At 68.1% G+C, this 12,942-nt stretch overlaps 1 protein-coding gene across 3 annotated transcripts in view; it reads left to right on the top strand.

Annotated features, from left to right (window-relative positions):
* The first annotated feature begins 590 nt into the window (after nucleotides 1-590).
* Nucleotides 591-12,942, top strand: part of RXRA (retinoid X receptor alpha) — a 92,110-nt gene continuing 79,758 nt past the window's right edge. The window contains exon 1 of one of the 3 annotated variants that reach the window (XM_081483384.1): nucleotides 591-789. In XM_081483384.1, the coding sequence (XP_081339510.1) occupies nucleotides 762-789 (28 nt within the window). In that variant the 5' untranslated portion in view covers nucleotides 591-761. Of the gene's footprint in view, nucleotides 790-3,357; nucleotides 3,580-12,942 lie in introns of those variants that run through there. The other 2 variants (XM_081483386.1, XM_081483391.1) reach the window with 2 other exon arrangements.

Below are 12,942 nucleotides of genomic sequence, written 5' to 3'. Positions count from 1 at the left end.
GGCCGCTTTGTGTGGCCGCCCAGACAATGGCCCGGCCGCTGTCCGCCTGCTCCGCCCGGTGGTTTTCTTTTGGGGGGGGCAGGCCGGGGAGGGAATTCTGCTCCCGCCCCGCCCGCGCCCCCCGCGCCCGCGCCGCCGCCCCCGAGCGACTCCCGGGAACCCCTGGCGGAGGAAAACTTGCAAGTTTGCACCGCGCTCGCTCGCCTGCAACTCGGCGGCGGGGCGGGCGGCGCGGGGGAGGGGGCGCGCTCCGGCGGCGGGAGGGGGGGCGCGGGGGGCGGTGGGGGGGCGGTGGGGGGGCGGAGAGGGGTGCGCTCCGGGCGGGCGGGGCTGGGCGCGCGCGCGGGGGGCGGGGGGCGCGCTCCGGACGGCGTGGGGGGGCCCGGAGGGGGTGCGCTCCGGGCGGGCGGGGGGCCGGCGGGGGGCGCGCTCAGGGCGGGCGGGGCTGGGCGCGCGCGCAGGCCGGGCGGGCGGGCGGCGGCGCTGCGCCGAGTCCGCGCCCGTCGCGGGCCCCCCGCCGCCCCCCCGCCGGCGCCGCCGCGGTCGGAGCGGGGCGCGGGCGCGCGCGGCGGGGGCGCGGGCGGGCGGGCGCGCGCGCGCGGCGGGGGCGCGCGGCACAAGTAGTTTACATTGTTGGGCGACTTTTGCAACAACTCGCCGCGCCGCGGCCTCCGCGCGCCGCCGCCGCCGCCGCCGCCGCCGGCTCCCGCCGCCCGGGCCCGGCCGGCCGCGCCGGGGGCCGCCGCGAGGTCGCCGCAGACATGGACACCAAACATTTCCTGCCGCTTGGTGAGTGATCGCGGGCGGCGGCGGGGCGCGTCCCCGGCGCGCGCGGGGGCCCCCGGCCGGCCCTGCCCGGCCCCGCGCCCCCCGGCCGGCCCGCGCGGAGTTGGGGCGCGGGGCCGGGAGCGGGTGGGCCGGGCAACTTTTCCCCGGGCCGGCCGGGCGCGGAGCGGGCGAGGGCGGCGGCAGCTCGCGGGCCGCGGCGGGCCGCCGACTTGGAGCGGGCAGCGGGCGCGCAGCGGGGCCGGAGGGGCGGCCGGTCGGCTAGACCGGGTAGGGTGGGACTCCCGGCCCCGCCCGGCGGCAGCTGGCGCCCCCCGCTCGGGCGCCCAGCTCCAGCGGGGCGGCGCAACTTGTGCGCTCCCAGCCTCCGGCCGCCCTGGCATCGGGACGGCCTCTGCGCCGCCGCCCGGGCTGCGGAGTCCAGCAGGCCGCCGGCCCTGGAACGCTCGGGACCCCTCCTCCCCCAGAGCCTCCCGGGCGTCAGTGGGCAGGGTCGCCGAAGGGCCTTAAGACCGGGACCATCAAACCCGGGGAGGCCCCCTTCCAGAAACGGGGACCCTCACTCCGGCGCATGCGAGTGTCCTCCTGGCGTTCTCTGGAGCTGGCCCTGCACTTGGGGTGGACACGCTGGAGGCACGGAGGGCCGGCGTTCCCGTCCGCCCGCTGCCATCGCGCCCAGTGGCTCCCTTGCCCTGGACCGCACTCCAGCTCCAGGTCTGGCCCCACAAAGGAGGAGGGGGCACGGCCAGGTGCCCCCAGCCCGCAGTCCTCCCGCGGGTTTGGGAACCAGTGAGAGGCAAGCAAGGGGGAGGGGGTGGGGAGACTTTATAAATGAGCCCGGGAAGGATATTAATTTGGCGGTGGGGCCGGCAGCCGGGCTGTCAGGCTGGGTGAAGGATTTGTGCTGAATGGAAATTAAAACAGCTGATTATGAATGAAACCCGCGGTCTGTTGCCGCTCCTGCCTGCCCACCCCCTTGCAGCCTGGGGTGCAGTTTGGCCACCCGGTTGGCCGCCAGAACGCAGCGCAGCTGCGGGGACATTTGTTGAGATGGGGAGGTGGAGGGGAGCCGCGTGGAGCCGGCCCTGCTTCCCGGATGGCTGGGTGAGGGTCTGAGCACTCCTGGCAGGCGCATAGAGGGACATGTGACAACGGTGACCGGGGTGGGCTTCCAAGTTCGTCAGGTCTAAGAAGACTCCTTCCGTGGTCTGCATGCTCCAGACCTCCGCAGGCTCCAGGCTGGGCGCTCTCCTTCCTCCGCAGAACCCCCAGGGCCGGCGCACACCTCCATTTTGCAGATGAGAAAAGTGGTTGAGACCACCCGCTACAAAGTGATGGTTTGGGGTTTGAAGCTCCAGCCCATGGTGGTGCCTGTGTGTACGGCTTGAAAGCCGAGTTGATTGTGACTCGCTGCTGCTGGGCCTGGCCAGGGGGGCCTTGTGTAGGCCAACAACCTCTCCTGTCGCCTGTTAAAGTCTTACACACTTGTGTACACACACACACACAGAAGCGCCCCCTGGAACGAGAATGCTCAACTCTGTCTCTGCTCTTCTCCCGGCCCCCCGATGAGGCAGGGCCCTGCCTGGGTGCGTGGAGCCGGGTGGGTCCCAGTCCCTGACGGGCTGGCAGTGTCCTAGGAGTGGGCCCGTGGAGGGTGTGCTGTGCTGGAGTCCCCACAGGGAGGAAAAGGTGTGTCCCAGGAACCTGGACGGGTGTCATGTTCCCCCCAGCCCTCCCGTCGCTGCAAGGAGGCTGTGGGGGGGCTTCTCTCTAACCCAGCCTGTGGCCTCCCAGGCAGCCCATGCCCCAGGCCTGAGCAGACAGTTCTGGACTCTGATTACACTTTATTTTTTTTCTAAGCTTGTGACCAGCTCTGAAGTCCAGTGGAGTTGAAGGTCCATTTAAGCGGCTACTTGCCTAAGCCCTTTTGTCAACACGGCCTAATCCCTCATGGGGGGTGAGTGTCGGTAGGCCCGGCTTGTCCAGGCGTGGCTGGCTGCCCAGGGCAGACCTGGAGCAGTTGAGCAGGCAGCATTGCCCCTTAACGGTTGTCTGTCCACTTTCGGGGCCTCGGGCAGAGGGCCTGGTTCTTCCAGCACCCACTGCCTGGGGCGTGGCAGGCCTGGGTCCTTGCTCTTACCTGCCCGGGAGTCTCCCAGCTGCTGAGCCTCCTCGTGAGGGCCCGGCAGGGACGAGCCCAGGGTACAGATCTGGGAGCCAAGGGACTTGTCCACAGCAGCCCCTGCTGCCCACGGCTGACCAGCGCCTGTGCCTGTTGAGAGAAGGCCTGCGCTGGCACCAGGCTGGACGGTGGGGCTGGAAGGCTGAGTGTGCGGTCTCGAGGTCTCAGACCCCGGACCCCTGGCTGCTTGTGGCCCATTTTCCTGGGGACAGGAGGGGGGGCAGTAGCAGAAAGGTAGGTCCACTGATCACCCTCCGGGCAGCTCTTGGGGACCTGGGAGAGCTTGGAGCCCGGGTGAGGGGCATCTGGTAACACCAGAGCCCTTGGGACCCAAAATAGAGCACATTCTCGGGCCTCCCGAAATAACAGGGTCACGTGACTCTGCGGAGGCCGGGCTTGGAGGCCGGCCTGCCGAGGCAGTCCCGTCTTGGCCCAGGCCCTGGGACTGTTGGGGCGTTTGTTTTGGTAAACTCTGGAGGGGGCTCTGTTTGTTGACGGGGGAAGTGTCGGGGTGAGAAAAACAGCCCTCAGATGGGCTTGGCCGTGGCCGTGGCCGTGGCCGTTGCCCTGCCGGCCTGGACTTGGATGCCTGTCCTCTGTGCCTGGGCCCAGTGCGTAGCCCTGACCCACTCTGCCTGGACGCGGTGGGACGTGCTGGGGACCCTCGGGAAGGGCCACGGGGGGCGGGCCAGGCGGCTCTGAGCTGGGGCTCGGCAGAGCTGAACGGGCAGCCGTGCGTGCACTGGGGTGGCCGCTGGGGGCCGGCTCCAGCTCTACCAGCTTTTCCAGCTGTGCCTGTCCTTCAGGGCCTGCGGGGAGCTGCGCCTCCGCCAGGAGGCCCTCCGCCTGCCCTCCCTGGCCTCGGCCCGCCCTCGTGTGGCTCTGGGGGCGGGTTTCCGTTGGCGGTCCTTGTCTGTCCTCCTGGGAGAGGAGGCCCCGGGGCTGGTTGTGGAATTACTGTGCATGTAGAATGGGGCGGGTGTGTGTGGCATCTGGCATCAGGAGGGGGCCCTCGGTGAGTTGGGGTGGAGCAGACTTAGGGGGTGGTGTGTGTGTGGGGGGTAAAGGCCCCAAAGGCCTACCCAGAGCCTGCGGAAGCCGCCTGCAGAGTTTCACCTTCTTGGCTCACCTGGGCTCTTTCCACGGTTGGCCTGTTTCCGCAGTGGGCGGTGGTCCTGAGCTCGGCGCATCCTGTAGGAGCAGAGGGCTCCTGGGCTTGACTTAGCCACTGTCCACAGGACAGGGAAGAGGCCCCTGAGCTGACCCAGGACAAGACCTGACCCTCCTTCCCTCTTCCCCCTGCTCCTAGTTTTGTCAGAGTTCACTGTAGCTGGCCCTGGTGGCCAGGGTCTTGAGGTGTCTGGTCTACTGCTCTGTTCCCGTGGGAGCCGGCTAACGGCAGGGTCAGGTATGGGCATGGGTCTGGACCCCCGAGGGCCCCGGGGGCTGGTGGGGCTGGTGTCCATCGGTGGATGCCCTTTGAGACCTTTGCCCTGGAGAGCACTGTGTGGGTCTGTATCGTGCGTGCTGTGGAAGGTCGGGGGGCAGGGTCGGCCCCCGCCCCTCTCCTCGCCTGCCCTGCTCGCGCTGGGACAGCTCCGTCCTCTTGTCCTTCTCCGCAGGCCCCTCTGTCCCTTGCTTCCCCCCACCTGCACTCCCTCTCGAGTGACCCGGTGTACCCCGGGGACCCTGGGGCTGCATCTTCCTGGGGGGCTCTGTCTTCTTGTGGGCTAGTGGCCAGGCCCCAGGGGATCGAGTCCTCCATCCTTGCCGCCTGTGTGTGTGCCCTGCCTGCTGGCCTATCGGAGCCTCAATTGTTCATCTCTAAAATGGATGCACGTGCCGGCCCTTCCTAGGTGCAGGGGAAGGCAGTCTATTGTGTCTCCCTGACGGCCTCCTTCAGAGGCAAGGCCTGTGGTCAGAGCCTCCCTGTGTCTGCTGTCTGGGTTAGCGGGGGGGCGTGGGGCCCGGGTGTCCATTGATAGACCAAAACAGGACCATGAAGCAGAGGCGTAACTACTTCTGTCACGGCTGTGTGGCAGACGCGGGAAAGAGGGCGGCCCCCACCCCGTCTTCTTGGAGTACCAACGCTGCGCCTGGTCTGGGCTCCCGCAGCCCGGCTGGGGGCCTGCTCCCTGGCCCCTGGAAGGGGGTGAGCGAGGCCTGGCTTGCATGCCCACCGAGCCTGGTGCGGGATGTTCGAGCAGTCGTGCCCCAGCGCCTCACAGACGGGGAAATTGCACCCTAGAGTTACAGAGCGATTGTCTAGCTCAGCAGTGGAATGAGCGTGAAATGGAGCAGAAAGCAGCTAAATAAAATTGGCCCGGGCCCACGCAGGGGAGAGTGGGGATGCACGCGCGCGCCCTGGCCCCGTGTGTGCGCTCCGGCCACCCGGCCCGCCCTCCGCTGGCTGTCTCGCGTCCCTCCTCCTACGTGTCTGCTCGTCCTGAGACCCGTGTCACCGAGCGAGCGGGGCGGGTGAGCCTGGTGCCTGCCCAGGGACCCCACATCCGTGGCCCCCGTCTGTCCCGTGTCTGAGTCTCTCCTACGACACGTCCAGGGCCCTGTGCTGCCCGACCGAGGAGGTGGCCCCATCCCCTGGGTGATGTCCTCACAGGGACGGGCCCGTGGAGCTGGGAGGCTGTTGGGCTGGGCTCACCTTGGGGCAGTTGTGCCTGCCTTTCCTCAGCTGCAGTCGGGCCCCGGGTCCTGCGATGGGCCCTGTCCTGCCTTCCTAAGAGCCTGTTAGGTGCCCTCGGGTGAGCGTTCTGTTCTGGGAGACCTGACAGGGGTTGAAGCTTCACTATCCTGGTTCTGTCCCGTTCGCCCTGGAAGGTCCTCCTCCAGGGTCGTCCCTGGCTGGGGGGCAGGGCCGAGGGTGGAGAACCACGGGTTGGGTCACAGCTAGAGGTGCAGCCTCAGGACCCCTGTGGCCTGGGGTCCCCAATGCTCAGCCCCCCAGGGCGGAGCTGGGAGGGCCCCGGGTGGGTGCTGTGGGGGGAACAGCCACACCTGGGCCCCAGGGCAGGGCGGGGCCTCGCTCTCCTCCGTGTTCCCCACCCCCAACACATGCACACACGTGCTCATGACTGCACGCCCCACACGTCCACGCACACAGGTGCACAGGCATGCACACACACGTGTGCGCAAACACGCACACACCCAGGCCTGGCCTTCCCAGCTGGTGTGAGCACAGTCCCCACGAGGTCTTCCTTAGGACTCGGGCCTGCGGGCTGGCTCCGGTCCTCTCAGTGCCTGGGAAGCACCTGCCAGGTGCTGGCCGGGCCCCGCTGCCCCACAGAGCTGGGCGTGAGCGGTGGGTGCGGCCAGGCTTCCTGCTGGAGCCGGTTCTGGCATGGACTCTGGCGGAGAGGCGGGCTTGCAACAGGTGTGGGGGAGGGCCCTGCGGAGCAGCATCAGCTGAGACTAGCGCCCAGAGGCCTGGCCCCTGGGCCTGTGTGGCCTGAGCTGGGAGAGGCACTACTGTGTGAGAGGCAGCTGGTTGACACTGGGCCGGGGAGGGGCCCCGGGGCCGTGGGGGTCGGAGTTAGGCCGCCAGCTCTGTGCAGAGGGTGAGCCGAAGGCAGGCGGGGGCTGGAGGGGGAGGGTCCTGGGTGGGCTTGGAGTCCGATGTGGCCGGTGCCCCTGTGAGTGGGCCCGAGCCAGGCCTCTGAGCCTGGCAGCCTGGGCCGGGGGTGGGGATCCCCCGTGGCTGCCTGGGGTCTCAAGCTGGGCCCCTGGGCTGGGGTTAGCTGTGCCTTCCTTGAGCACCGGGCCAGGAGAGGACCCAGCCCCCTCTTGTGGGCTTATTTGAGCTGCATGGTCTCTGGCCGGGCGCAGGGTGTGGGGCTGCTGTGACAGGTCCTCGTGGACATGGACGCTGCAGCTGTCCTGAGTCTGGATCCTCCGGCGCAGAAGGGAGGGGACAGAGAGGGGAGCGAGCTGGGCCTGGGCCAGCCGCGTGTAAATCCTGCAGCGGCCACGGATCCACCCCGCGGAGTTCAAAGCTGGCCCCGGGTGTGGCTGCTGGGCTGTAATGAGGTTACTGATTCAACCAGCTTCCTGGTGCTGCCGCCGGGACCCGAGGGAGGCCGGGAGCCCTGGGGAGGGATCTAAGTAGCCCGTAATTGACCAATTTAGCTTAAGTGTCCGAGCTGGCCCCGGGCAGAGGTCAGGTGGTGACAGCCCAGGTGGCCACAGTCGCTGTGCTCACGGGCCCCTGATGGACGGCTGCTCTCTGCCCAGCCCTCGGGAGTGGGCACCAGTTGGGCAGCTGGCCCCGAGCCCCCACCTGGGGGACCCTGTCCCAGTCTCCTCCTTGCCCGTCCCCGGGCCCGTGTCCTCCGGAAGCCGTGTGCTTTCCCTGGCCAGCTCCAGCCAGGCCGTCCCCAGTCACTCCCTTGCGTGGGTGTGTGCAGGACGCGGGGCGGCGGGCGCTCCGGACGGGGTGCTGGGCTTGGACGTGGGGTGACAGCGTGGCCTTGGAGAAACCGCGGAGGGCCGGCCGGGGAGCGCGCACGGCTCTGCGCCATCCAGGAAAGCGCCCGTGGTCGAGAGTGGGGTGGAGGTCACCCGCATCTGCTGTCGGTGGCAGCTCACCCCGCACCACGGAGGGCGCGCCCCGGGCCTCGTCCAGGGGCTGGTGGGCCTCTGTGGCCCCCGCTCTCCAGAAACTCCTGCCCTCGTGTCCAGAGCACCCACCTTGCCAGCCGTTTGGCCCTGAGAGGCCTGGCCGGGTGCTGGGGGCCCTGGGCAGCGGTGGTGACCTGGCTGAGCCGTCCCCCTCAAGTGGACAGGCCCTGAGGTCCACGTTTTGGGGACAGGGGTTTCAGTCTTGGGGAGCTTGAGGGACATGCCCAAGGTGGCCTGGCTGATGAGGGCCCAGAAGAAGGTTGACGCTGGGGTCTGAGTGGTGGTGGGCTCCCTTCCTGTAGACAGTGCCCACTGTGCACCCCCGTGGCCCAGCTTTGTCCGGAGCAGCTTTGGGGTGCCCTCAGCAGAGGCTGTCGCTTCCTGGAGACGTCTGTGTGATTGAGCTCTTGGGGGATCCCCTGAGCCCCTTGTGGTCGCCCCACCTGGGCGGTCAGGTGGTCACCTCTGTGGGTCAGGAGAGCCTGTGCCCCCCAGGGCTGCAGCCCAGGCCGGGTGGACAGTCCAGTTTGCTCTCTGGCCAGCTCGCTGCGTGTCCGGGCAGATCCCATCTCCCCTGCCGCGGTTTCCCTGGGGCCCTCTGGCTGTTGGAAGTGTCGGCCTCTTGCCCTTGGCCTCTTTCCCCTGAGCTGGGGGCGGCAGAGCTGGGGACCACTCCTCAGGGAATGGCCCTGTGTCCTCTCCCTGTTGAGGGGCAGACCCGGGGCTGTGGGAGCTGGGAAGTTCCCGGACGGTTGGTCCGGTGGGGCCGGCTGCCCACCTCTGGTTCTCACCTCGGGTGTTCTGGTGAGGCGGTTTGGGGGTGAACGGCGCGAGGAGGGGTCGTGAATGTTGCAGATGGAGGTTGGGCAGGGGCTCAGGTGCTGTCGTGCCAGCCACCCCCCGAGGCCAGTTCGTCCCGTTGCCGTGGGCCCTGACATCCCTGGGATTCTCCTTGGCTCCCCCCCGCCCCGGCGTGGCTCTCAGGCCTCTGCTCAGTACCGTGTGACCCTAACGCCCCTTCTCCTGCACGCAGCGCCGCTCACGCTGCTTTCTGGCTTTCTCGTGTTCGGAGCTGGTCGGTGAGAACAAGTGTCCGCTCTGAACGGGGAGGCCGTGTGTCCTTGGGCTGGCCAGTCACCTTTCTGGGTCTCAGTTGCCTCACCTCTCACTGCCTGGGGAAGTCAGGGAGGCTGCAAAGAGGAGGTGATGTTGTTAGACTTTAAGGGATAAACTAGAGTTTGCTGGGTGGGCGGTGGGTCAGGACGCACCCTGGGAGGTTTCAGAAGGATCCGACGGCACAGCCAGGCTCCTCCGCTGGCCTCTCGCTGGCAGGGTGGCCCGTCTGTGCTGGTAAGGCGCCAAGTGAGCATGGGGGTGTGGTCAGCTGCTCTAGGAATGATTAACCTTGGGAGGAGGGGAGGCCGGGAGTGGGCCTGGCTGGCACCTGGCGGCGCCCAGCCTGGCTGCAGGCGGCCCCTCTGGGCCCTTTCCCGCTGACCTGACGTCCCCTCTGCCTCCTGGGCCTGGGGCGTGCTGGTCTGGAACGTGACCGTGCTGGCTCCCCTTGTGAGCTTACAGCTCCGGCTCCCAGGGAAGGGGGTGGCCGGAGCTGGGCTCCTCGCCACGTGGAGCAGCTGGGGGTCCTTTCCTCCGTCGCCTGTCTGTCCCCCCATCCCCGGTCCATCGCTGAGGTGCCCCCGCCACTGGGCTTCGTGATGGCTCCTCACTCACCCCTCCTCGCCTGGATTGAGGAAAAAGAGCCCTGATTGGGGCCAGAGTCCACAGGAGGTGTTGGAGCCGCCCCGCCCCACCCCTGCTCCCGGACTTTCTGCCCAGGATCAAGGTCGGGGGTGGGGGGAGGGCAGGAGTGGGGGCCTTGGCGCTGAGTGCCAGACCGCTCTGGGCTCAGACGGAGGTGGGGTGGGCCACGACCTTCCAGGGTCCAGCTGGAGGGTCTCGGACACGGGGAGGGGAGCCAGGGCCTCCCCGCCTCCCTCGTCTGTGTTCCTGGACACAAGGTGGGTGCCCCCGACGGCCGGGGCCGGCTCAGAGCCCCTGGCCTGCCTGCCCCAGCCCTGCCGCGTGAACTTTGTGACTTGGAGCGCGTTCCTTCCTCCCCGTTTATCTCGGTTTCCTCATTCGTGAAATGGAAGGAAGGATGTTGGGCCACGTCGGAGGTGGAAGTACTGCTCCCCGCCGGGACTCTTGGCCGACACTGCCGGTCCGGCGGGCTCTTTCTCCCTGGGATGGGGGGACCCTGAGACCTCAGTGGGCTTGGCCGGAGGGCTCGTTTGCTGCTGAACGCAGAGCGGCAGGCGCCACTGCGGCCTCGGAAAGTGTCTGTGGGACGAGTTAGTGTTTTCTGAAGACACATCTCCCCGCTCCCTCCACTTGAGACTCAGAGTCGTCCTCACTGAATCCCCCTCTGGGGGTCCGTCCCGACTCCCAGGGGAGGGGAGTCCTGCCATGTGTCTGTCTACCCCAGGCCGATTCCTGGGCGTGGAGCAGCCCTCGAGGGAGCCTGAGGCCAGGGCCGGAGCGGTGTGTGTTCCCGTCCCCCCACGTCTGCTCTGCATGCTGCAGAGGCCGCCGCCTCCCGCTGCTGGACAGAACCCGGGTTTCCCTTGGACCCAGTGCCCGGATGCAGCGTGGGGGCCCTCAGCCTCAGGTGATGCCCTGTGTTGAGAGCTGGGTCCTTCCTCTGCAGCTGAGGCTGTCTTGTTGAAACCTGGCCAGTGGGGCAAGAGGCACAGAGCTAACCTCCCGCCCGCCCGCCGTCGTCCGTCCGTCCGTCCCTCCGTCCGTCTGACTGGCTGGCTGTTTGCAGACGCTCGGCTCCTGCTGGCTGCTGCCGTGGCAGGGTTGTGTGAGGCCCAGCCCCCGGGATGGTGAGTGGTGCTTGGGGTCAGAGGGACCGGGGTGGACCCCAGCACCATCATTAGTGTCACTGTAGACCAGAGTCTTACACGCCCCTCTGGACCTTCTCTGTAAAGTGGGGCTGATACAGCGTGGCAGGGTAGGTCACTCATGGTTGACAAGCGTGGTCACGCCTGCCTTTGCTGTCGGGGAGGGGGTGGTGTGAGTGTGGTGGTGGGAGGACTGCGGGAGGCAGAGGGGGCACAGGAGAAGAGTTACCGGTTTGCCCTGGTGTCAGTGGGTTGGGTTCTCTAAATTGGGTTGTGAAGGATGCATAGGAATTTGCCTGGGAGAAGTCAGTTTCTGCATCCTCAGATTTACGTGTTAGTTCTGCCTTACTAAGGTGTCTGAGGCCTCCCACCCAGAGGCTCTTGCATCTGCCGGTGTGGCTGGAGCTGAACCAGCGAGGGGGAAGGGTAGAAATGGAATCAGAGAGCCTAGAGAAGCCTCTGGAACTTTTGTCCCAGGGAGGTGGAGCCATTGGAGAGTCCTGGGCCAGGGAGGGTGGCGTCTGGCTTGTGTGTGAGGAGGGGCCGGCGGGCAGGGCAGGGGGCCTGGTAAACTAGGCAGAAGCTGTCCGGGGCTTTGGCCCTGAGTGTAAGAGGGCCTGGGGCTGTGCCTTTTACCCAGTAAGGAAGTCATAGCGGGGGCGGGTTTGGGGGCGTCAGGACTTCGGTGTGGGTGCAGCCTGGGACCTGGCCGCTGCTGCCTGGACGCAGGCAGCTGGGCGGTCTGGAGTACGCGCCGTGGGCCCAGCTCAGTTCCACCGGTGCAGATGGGCACCCAAGGGGACGGGCGATGCCGCAGGCCAGGTGCACCGCACAGCCTGGGGTGTCCAGGAGCGTCCAGGCCTCGCAGGCTTGAAGGGTGGGCAGGCAAGTCAGGCTCCCACGGGGCGTTTGGTGCCTGCCAACCTCTTCCCAGCTCTGTGGCTTGGGGTGCGGGCCTCCTCTGCCCAGGCGTGGTCTGGGTGCAGGACCACGGGCAGTTCTGGTTCTTGGTTGACCGGCTCCCAGTCCAGGTACTGCCCTTCCGACCCTGGCTGGCCCCCTTCCCGCCCACAGTCCCAGGGTCACGGGGCAAGGTCACACCTTCCAGGTCCTCACCGGCTGTGGTCCTTGGGAGAGAGGCCAGCTACCGCGTGTGCCTCCCTGGCGTGTCTCCCTGTTGCCCTGCCCGCAGCTCACTGCTGCGAGTTACCTGCTTGTGGACAGTCCCCGTGTCTCCCTATTGGGCAGCGGGGCACTCTCGCGGCCGGCTGATGGAGGGGGAGGGAATGGCTCTCGCACCCACGCTGGTCCTGGAAGGGGCTGATAAGCTACGGAGTCGTTATCACGGGGGCAGCCAGGGACCCCCAGGCCCCTGGGCCCGGACAGGTGCCAGGCAGATCGTGGCCTTGAGGGAGCGAGTGTGCCTCGTAGGGAGACCCTCCGGGGCTCTGGAGGTGGCCTGCCCTGGGCCTCCCTCCCCTGCTGACCCTCGGCCCTCCTGGTGCAGGCCCCGCACACACATCTGTGCGCCCACGTACCCCCTCCCCCGGTCTCTGAGATGATGCTGTCGCTGCCGTCGTGTCCCAGCCGTCTGGACGCCCTGCTCCGAGCTTGCTGGCCCTTGGCCCACGTGCCCGTGTTGGGCGGGTCCCTTGGACTCGGCCCTCAGGACCTAGAGGCCAGGGGGCCCAGGGTCTGCCCTGTCATCCTTGGTTGCCACTCGTGGGACCCCCGCCTCGCGTGCTTCGGCCGGCTCAGAGGGTCTGTGAGCCAGAGGCTGCTGGACAGAAAGGCCAGGACTGCGAGTGGGGTGTGTTTGGGCCCCCCTGTCCTCAGGGACCCCCATCCTGCCCAGACCCTCCTTGGGGACTTGGAGCCAGGACCCCGTGGGGGCGCAGAGGCGGGGTAGGGTCACCCCTGTGGCCGGGTTCCGGGGCCAGAGTGCCCATGTGAGCCTCTGTGTGCCTGAGTGGGTTGCGTGTGCCCCCACGGGCACATCCCGGCTGGAGGTGGACCCACAGTCCTTGCAGACCCTAAGGGCTGGGAGCCCGGCTGAGCGGCAGGCGTGGGCAGCGCCGGGGGTGTGTGTGGCGAGACGGGCCGGTCCGAGGGGCAGGGGGCCCGAGAGACGAGCACGCTGTGCAGGATACTGGGGTTTCCCCCAAGGGCTGGGGGGCGGGGGGGCCCCGACGGGGAGGACTGGGGGGTGGGGGGGCCGGGGGCAGACGTATGCTGGAGGAAGACCGCGGGCTGCTGTGCGGAGGGGGGTCTGGAGCCAGCAGGTCCTGGGTCAGACCGTTGATGATGTCACCCCCTGTCTCCCCGGCCAGTCCCCTGGAGCTCCCCCTGGTTCCAGGCCTGGGGGAAGGGCAGATGAATGTGAGACCCAGGGGTGGGGGTGGAAGGGGCCCCAGGAGGGACGAGGACGCTCTGAAA

This window comes from Giraffa tippelskirchi, chromosome 4 (genome assembly GCF_054371585.1).
Source record: "Giraffa tippelskirchi isolate mGirTip1 chromosome 4, T2T-mGirTip1v1.2.pri, whole genome shotgun sequence".
In the NCBI taxonomy this organism is placed as follows: Eukaryota; Metazoa; Chordata; class Mammalia; order Artiodactyla; family Giraffidae; genus Giraffa; species Giraffa tippelskirchi.
This window is presented reverse-complemented; position numbering and strand designations above follow the sequence as displayed.